The 8,507-nt window shown below is 44.1% G+C and overlaps 1 protein-coding gene across 1 annotated transcript in view; it reads left to right on the forward strand.

The window, feature by feature from the left end:
• Nucleotides 1-1,068: 1,068 nt before the first annotated feature.
• Nucleotides 1,069-8,507, forward strand: part of GALC (galactosylceramidase) — a 56,124-nt gene continuing 48,685 nt past the window's right edge. The window contains exons 1-2 of the mRNA XM_006034347.3: nucleotides 1,069-1,110; nucleotides 1,301-1,369. Of these exons, the coding sequence (XP_006034409.1) occupies nucleotides 1,069-1,110; nucleotides 1,301-1,369 (111 nt within the window). The remainder of the gene's footprint in view (nucleotides 1,111-1,300; nucleotides 1,370-8,507) is intronic.

Here is an 8,507-nt window from a genome sequence, read left to right on the forward strand (position 1 = left end):
GGCGTGGATCACGGCCTGCTTGTTCCTTGCCCCAGCCGTGGCTGACTCCTGCCATGCAGCCCCACTTGGGCTCCCATCAGGCAGGGAAATGAGGGGGCTGGGGAAGGCAGGGAGATGCTCACCTTGGGGCATGGCCTGGGATCGTGTGCATTTGTCGGGTGGCTAATGGGGCTGCAGTCATATCACTGTGGAGAGAGCTTGGTTCTGGGCTGCAGCTTGTAGCCCTGTGGAGCGTGTGCTGCTTCTTTGGTGTTTTTTTGAAGGCAGGGGTTCATGGCCAGGTGCTATGGTGTCCTGTCAAGGGTGGCCTGGGGTGTCCCATGAAGGTAGCCCTATGAGGTGTGCAAACAGGACTTGCAAGATGAGCCCAAGGATCTTGAACAGGAACCCGTGGCGTTAAAAACCTGTTGCAGGAGAAGAATTGCTCTTTCCAGAGTTGATGAGCAAGTGACAGCGAATAGGGCACTTTCTGAGAGGTGTCTCAAGTCTGAAAATCTCTGATCTGATTGGATCTGACCTGATCCAAGATTGAGAATCACTGATCTAAGGCCTGAAAGACGTAGGGTGGGGGTGTGACTTGCTCGACCTGGGGGAGCTGAGGTAGGTAGGTAGGAGACTCCAAAGCGGGATTCCTACTCCATTGGAATCCAGCTCAGTTCTATTGTGGATTAATTTATCTTTTTTATTCCTGAAGATGCCCCTCTAAATTGTTTAGAAATGAGTACCCAAAGAATCCAGTGAGTTTTTGGGGATCTCCACTCCTGTAAGCTGAGTCCTGCTCTCCATCCACTAGCTGAGCTCAGCCACAGCACCTAAACATAGCTGATTCAGAGCTTATCATTGGGCACATGTCTTTCTTTCCCTGGCTTTTGTTCCTCATAAACCCAAAGGAGCTTTGTTTCATGGAAGAAAAACACCAGTAGAGCGACTCCTGTTTGGCTGGGGAAAGGCTGCTGTCCCTATGTGCCTCTGCTCTCTCTCCACCCCCGCATCCTATCCCAGTGCATACTATCCTGCTGCTGCAGGCAGCTGAACAACAGTAGGCTGTGAACGTCTTGTGCTACAAATATGATAATTTGTGGTGACTTGAAGGAGTGGAAAACCATTTGTGTAGGTGGCTGGCAGGCTGAGCTCTTGCTAATAGGCTTAATTGCCAGTAGTCCTTGTGGGATTTTACTGTGGTGTTGTTTTAGATGTCTAGAATCTTTACTAGGTATTAGTTTTATTTTCAAACAAAAGAACAGCCCCACTCTCTAAATGATCTTTTTTCTCCTCTGTGTACTTGTTCTCTTTTTTTCAGGCCACCTCTCGACTTCTTGTGAATTACCCAGAGCCCTATCGTTCTCAGATCTTAGATTATCTGTTTATGGTAATGTATATATTTATATTTAACTGATGTACTTCTCTAATCTGAGTCTTGGTATTTACACCTATTTTTAATGGCACAACAGTGTAGTGCATTATATTTGTGTGATATGGTTTTCAGTCAAATCTTGCAAATGTTATTTAACACTTTTATAGCACTGTTACAAGATTCCAGTTGATTAAATGATTTAAATAATCATAATGCTAAGTATATTCCTGTTTTCCTTTGTTATTTTCTAGTTGATATGTCATCTGGTGGGTTATATCAGAAGAACATTCAGTCTAACTTGAGCCACTCAGGTCTTGATTCTGTAAGCAGTCCTGCACATGCTAACCTTCATGTACATGTGTTATCTCATTTGTGATGACACTCTTTGGTTGTGTAGAATTAACTATTAGGGCTGTGTGAAGCTTCAGGCGGTAATTCGATTCGGTGGCGAATTGAATCCGTACCAGTTAAAAGGTCTGAATCCATTTTTAAAGGTCTCTGAATCTTCGGAAAAGATTTGGAGAGCTTTGATTTGGGCAGTCCTCGGTGGCTGCAGCAGGAAGCTGCAGCCGTACTTGGAGCTGGTACATAGGGGTGTGGGAGGGCACCATGGGGAGGTGCCTGCCAGCCCCTACCCACCTCTGCTCCTGAGTTTTTTCTTTTTAGCACTTGGTGCTCACTGGGTGCTGCTAGGATGAGGGGCAATCCCAGCTGCCTCCCACTGTCCCATGCTGCATGGCGGGGCTCTGCATGAGCCGCCTGCCCACTGAGGCTCCAGTCCTTTAAGAAAAAAAGATGGAGAAAAGCCCTGGGAATAACTGTTATGAAGAGTCAACGTTCTGTGAAGTTATGATGAAACAAATTGTACTGAAATGACTAAACAGTTGAGAGCAGCTTGGTAACTCTTGTAAGGATAATTCATATCTTGCCTTCTCTTGGAGTTATAGTTCTGGAGGTGATTACAGAGACTTCCTCTAATTGCTAAAATATTTGGGGATCCTGAGCTAGACATACAAGTTGCCTTTTAGTCTATAAAGTAGATAAAATGAAGGATTTGGTTAGCTCCCTCTGTAGATGGTAAGTCTTGAGCAATGCTAACATAAGAGTGTGGAAGGCCTTGTACAATGTGTGACTACTGAAAGCCACTCTAGTTGACCTGGGAGCTGCAGAGTATCCTTGCTCTCCAGCTTGCTGAGAGAGTTCCATCTTTATAAAATTAATATTCTAGAATACAAGTTTATGTTAATGTCCTGAATTCATTAGTTAAATTGATATCCACTCTATTGTACCAATAAAGCTGCCCACTCTAAACCACATCAGACCCTGTTTATTGTAGTTTTGCCAGTGGAGCTGTATTGGCTTACGCTGTTGACAAGGGCTAGCTGCAGCTAATGTAACTCTGCCAGTGCAAACCCCTGAGAGAGGACTTGGCTATGTTGACAGACAGCTTCTGTTGGTGGATCTTCAGATCTCTGGGGGAGCTGAGTTAAGTCTGGTGGCAGGACTTCTCTTGCGTCTGTGTAAGGCACCTGGCTCTGGTAGTGCTGCTGCCAAAATGAAAGTGCAAGAGGTTCTGTAATATACAAACAAACACTTAATCTAGTATAGTCATAGAGTACAAAAATGGTTCTAAACACCCTGTAAGGTTGCACAGGACAACTGCAATTTGTGTTTCTTTAGCACAGTAAATGTGTCATCTTTGGGATAGCAAAATGTCACTTAAACATTTGTTCCCTGGCTTTAGCCACCTGGACCAGGGGTGTCAAATTTAAAATTGGTCTGCCTTGCAGGTACCATAATTCTTCACCAGGATTTCTTAGTTGGTTTACACCTTGTGACACCTTTTTGACATGCTAACAGCCATTTTGATCGCATCCATTTTTAAATTTGTGGATGTGTTTTTAACACACAAGGTACGAACAAGCTTCTGGCTAGCACAAAACTGATTTATTCTCATAAAAAAGAGGAAAAATTGCTTTTGTTCTCAAATGGAAAATGAGCAGAACATAAAATGATTTCAAAACACAAAACTCTTTTACACATGCCAATATATCACGAAGTGGTAGTCTTGCTCTCAGCACCTGGCACCTCTTTGCAGCATCTGGCTCGTCAATGTTTGTTTGTAGTGATTCTGAGGCCAATTTCAGGATGATGTTCAGGTACTTGTGACTGTCACTGAGTCCCTCATCACTGGTAAGATTGGTAAACCCACATGTGCTTGCAAACACACATTGCTGGATAGTTTCTCCCCCGCCCTTCCCCCCCAAGGTATCAGTAACACTTGCGAATCATCACTGCTGAGAACTTATCCTTCTGCACAGTGTCGTACTGAAGAAGAGTGCGTTCCATTTTCAGCTCTGCTTGTGAGGGGCATCCTCCACAGGGGCAGAGAACAGGGAAAAGTCTGAATTCTGCTTCATGGCTTTGAATTTGTCTTGGAATTTGTAGCCAAGATCAATAGTCGTTATCACATGCATTCTCTAAATGCTCTACCTTCAGTTCCAATGCCACTAACCTATGGGGAAATGTGTTACATTACACTGTAAGCTGTTTGAAACAAAGCTGTCTCTTTGGGAAAGGGACCTGCAAAGTATTGCGATACTTAGTCACACCCTGGTTTCAGCCCGATTTTTCTCATGTTCAACCATATTTGGTGCCCTATTATGTCCACCAAGAAGTTGGGGTCCTGTACCCATATTTCCATCTTGCAGATTAGCCAAGGGTTTAATCTTTTCAACTCTCATACTTCACTCATGTTGCAGTTTGAAGTGTTTTAAGACAGCTCCATGAGTCGGCCAGGGCACATTTCAATCCATGCTGAAAGCTACCACCTTCTAAGAGCCAGCTGAACTGCTGACAGTTGAAAGCTTTGGCTCAGATAAAATTTACTGTTTTTTATCACAGCCTTCACCACATGGTCCATGCCCAGAGTTTTGGCATGGAGAGCATCCTGATGCAGAATCCAATGGAAAATGCAGAGCTTGTAGGCTACATCAGCACTTTGCTCTTGAGTTTTGCCACAAATCCTGCCTGCCTTTCCATCCACAACATTTGTTGCCCTTTTCCAGTCCACACCCAGTTTATCCAGAGCTGTGCTCACATTGTTGGAAATGTCCTTTCCTGTCATTGTCTTTCTTTGGTGCTAGCTCCACAAACTCCTATCTTCATCTACACACCAAAGGAACATAGCTGCCTATGCAACATCATTCACATGCACTGTTATCAAGTGCTATTGAAAGAGAAGCAAACGCTAGTCTGGAGTGAACTCTGTAAATTATCTGATGAGTCGTGCATTCTATTGGCTACTGTGTTTTTTGAAGAGGCTGCCTTTTTTTTTTTTTTTGGTGGGGAGGGGCAAAAGCTTGCTGCTTCTCCAGGCACATCATGCCTGCAGCTTTTGCCACACATTTTGAGGACTATAGGAAAGTAGCGCTGGAAACAGCCCACCTCTTAGGGTCATCTAGTCTAGGCCCCACTCAAGGCTGGCTCATCCCTGAATAAATTATCTCTAGCAGATGTCTGTTTAACCTGCTTTCTGATTTTCAAGGATGGAGATTCTGCATTTTCTGTAGGTAGCCTGTTTGGTGTTTGACCACCCTTATAGTCTGAAAGCTCTCCCTAATCTCTAGTTTAAATTTCCCTTGCTGCATTTAGAAGCCATTCCTCCTTGTTCTTTCCCTTATGGCCACAGAGAAAAGTCCATCTGCAATTGCCTTTCACATATTTGAAGACTGTTATTCAATCCCAGCTCAGTCTTCTCTTCTCCAAATAACCCTAGCTCTTTCAGCCTTTTCTTAAAAGTCATGTTTCCCAGGCTCCTAATAATTTTTTGGATATCTGTGCTGCACTCTTTTTTCCAAGCTGTCCACATCCTTCTTGAAGTGTGGGGCCCAAAACTGAACATAGGTGAGGCCTTGCCATTGCTGAATAAGGTAGAAGAATTGCTTCCTTTGATTCCGAAGAGACACTCCTGTTGATACAACCCCATATGCTGTTGACTTGTTGGAAAAAGGAAAAAAACAAATCCCAGAACCTCTCTGTTGGTTCATATTCACTATGTGGTACACTGTGTTCCTTTTCCCCTAATTCCCCTCCCAGGTCCTTCTCTTCAGGACTGCAGGCGAGTCTGTCATTCCCCAGTCTGTATTGGTGCATGCAGTTTTTCTGTCCCAAGCACAGGACTTTGCATTTGTCCTTGTTGAATCTCATTTGATAGACTGGAAAAATGGTCCCAAATTAATCCAGATCATTCTAGATCCTATTGCTGCTCTCTAGAATGCCTGCAACTCCACCCAACTTGGTATCATTCACAAATTTGTCACACGTGGACTCAATCCCACTGTTCAAATCATTAATGACTTTGAACAGTACTGGACCTAGGACAGACCCCTGGGGAACCACACTTGATAATCTCCAGGTAGACGTTGAGCCATTGATGAATACTTGTTGAGCACGATGATGCAACAAGTTACATATCCGCCTTATTTCCTTTCATCTAGTCTGCATTTCCTTAGCTTGTTAATGAGAATGTTGTGGGAGCCTATCAAAAAGTTTGCTAAAGTTGAGGTATATCACATACACCTCTCTCCTGCCCTCCACAGTGCGTGGCACCTTATTGCTAAAGGAGATCAGGTTGGCCAAATGACTACTTTTTGATGAATCCGTTCTTGGTGTTCTTGATCACCTTTTTTCTTCTAGATGCTTCACAGTAGATTACCGGAGGACCTGCTCCATGATCTTTCCAGGTATTAGTGTTAGGCTGACTGGTCTGTATTTTTCGCTCATCTTCCTTCCTTTTCTTAAGGGTGGGTACTGTACTTGCCCTTTTCTAATCATTTGGGACTTCACCTGACCTCTAGGGTTGCATACAGCCATACGTGGACATTTGGTTCCCCAGGGACAACTAGCAGTGGTGCACCTTGTTCTGCCAATACTTGTCCTTGTGGAATGCCTGTGCTACACAAGCTCTGGCATGTGGCAAGTTACCGTGGGTGTGGTAGGGGGGGCCGGGGCTAGCACTGGGCTGGCCCTAGCAGCCTTATCTGGGGTCATGGGGGCTCGCCCAGGCTGCAGCTGCGTTGCTTCTGTGGTTGGCAATGGAGCACGTCTCTGGCAGGTCACTCTCCGGCTTTGGGCAGTGCGCTCTGCTGCCACGTGTGCTGCTCTGCTTGTTTTCCAGTAGGTTTTTCTGACCCCTGGATATCCAGGGGTCATAAAACACCCTATGCACTGCTCCCTTGCAGCTCAGAGAACAACTGACCATGCCATATGTAGCACTGCAGACATGTCTGTGGTGCCACATATCACGCAGCCTAGGAGTCCTCAAGGAGAATAGCTAATGACTCTGAGATTATGTTAGTCAGTTCCTTTAGTATGCTAGGGTACATTCTGTCTGGGCCTGCTGACTTAAAAGTAGGCTGTTGGGTCCCTGTCTTACTGCCAACTATGCTGGTCATTTGGCAGCTGCCCCTATTTGTGAAGCAAGTGAAGGCATTAAATATGGTTTCTCTGGTCTTTCTCTTACTTTTGGTAACTTTGTATTGCCCCTTTTTATTGCCTTTTTATGTCCCTTGCCAGTTGCATTTGAAATTGTGCCTTGAGATTCCTAATTTTCTCTGCATGCCCATGCAAGACTTGTGTATTTTTCCCTAGTACTATGATTCTTCCCTAGTACTAGCCAGGCTTGTCTCCTGTTGCACTTTCCCTTCTACCACATTGATATAGCGTGCTTCTGCATCCTTAAATATAGTACAGCCAGCCAGAGTTCTTCAAGAAGTCTCTTTCAGCAAAGTACTTTGAAGAATCATCTATTTCTTCAGAAAGGACAGAGTCGTCTGTTGTTGCTGTGTCACTTGCATGATGCATTTATGTGCAGATAGATGGTTTCATTTTTCAGTAACTTCAAATCACTTGGTTTGTTTTCATGTAGGTTCCCAGAAAACTTGTCACTTGACACCGTGCCACGACTTATACTGTTTCAAGGTTGTGTTCCTTGGAACAGCCACTTTATGAGAGCTTCCATTTCTTTTAAAATGCACAACGCTCCTTGTCCACATTCCTTGTCTAAGTTGTGATAGCTGGTGTACAGTTAACTCAAATATATGAGATGTGACATGTGCTTGTTATGTCACAGATGACTAATATTGATAAAATTGGATATGTCTTGTAAATAACAACACCATTACTGTTTCCAAATCCTTTCTATTCCAACTGCTGTGTGTTACACAGTGTCACCTTACACGCAGAGTGTCAACTCTTCACGCATGCCAGCAGCTTGTCAACAACAACCCTGCGAGCTCTGTCACTTTTGTAGCATTCTTGCTATGTCTTAAAACATTCATGACATTCAAGTGTTTTCCTTTCTGGCCATGTTAGCAAGGCATTGAGGATCGGTGGAGATAAGGAGCAGAGAAATGGAAGGGCTTACAGAGAGGTGAGCCATGTTTGTAACACAAAACAAAAGGAGGAGGAAGGAAGCTGAGAAGGAGAGAAGAAAAGATGAGAGAGAGCAGGCATGCCTAGGGGGAGATGCCCTGGCCAGAGAACACAGTTGTCCGATTTACAGCACTCAAGGAGAGTGAGGCTACCTTCAAGTTATCTTTGATGTTAAGCTCATGGAAATTGCTGAGAAACCCAAGAGGAAATTTTTGAGGAAAAAACAGTGGATCGTATGATCCATCTCCACAGGCTGTATTTGGCCCGCAGGTTGCATGTTTGATACCCCTGATCTAGACCATAGCATAGCACAGAATGGCTCCGAAGATTAGCAAGTGGGGAGAGGGGGTGGATGATATCACGTATCTGTCTTTCCCTTTTGCGCGTCCAATCTTCTGTGAATGCACAGAAGTTCCCTTTTACACCTGCTTTTGTGAATTTAGAATATGACCCTTTCCATTGGAATTAATTCCTTACTACAGATGTGGTAGCTAGAACCCTTCTGACTTCTAAAATGATGATACTCTTTTGAAATCTAGTCATATTAAAATTAACATGTCCCATGGGGTTTTGCCTTTTTGACACTGCTATTTTTTACACTTTGCTGTGCTAAAGAGCCATGCAGAAAAGGGAAAATTGACTGTGTAGGAGTTACAGTGAAACTGAAATTGAGAGCACTGTATTTGATGGAAGTAAAACTGAAAAGAGGAGTGGGATT

This window comes from Alligator sinensis, unplaced genomic scaffold (genome assembly GCF_000455745.1).
Source record: "Alligator sinensis unplaced genomic scaffold, ASM45574v1 scaffold68_1, whole genome shotgun sequence".
In the NCBI taxonomy this organism is placed as follows: Eukaryota; Metazoa; Chordata; order Crocodylia; family Alligatoridae; genus Alligator; species Alligator sinensis.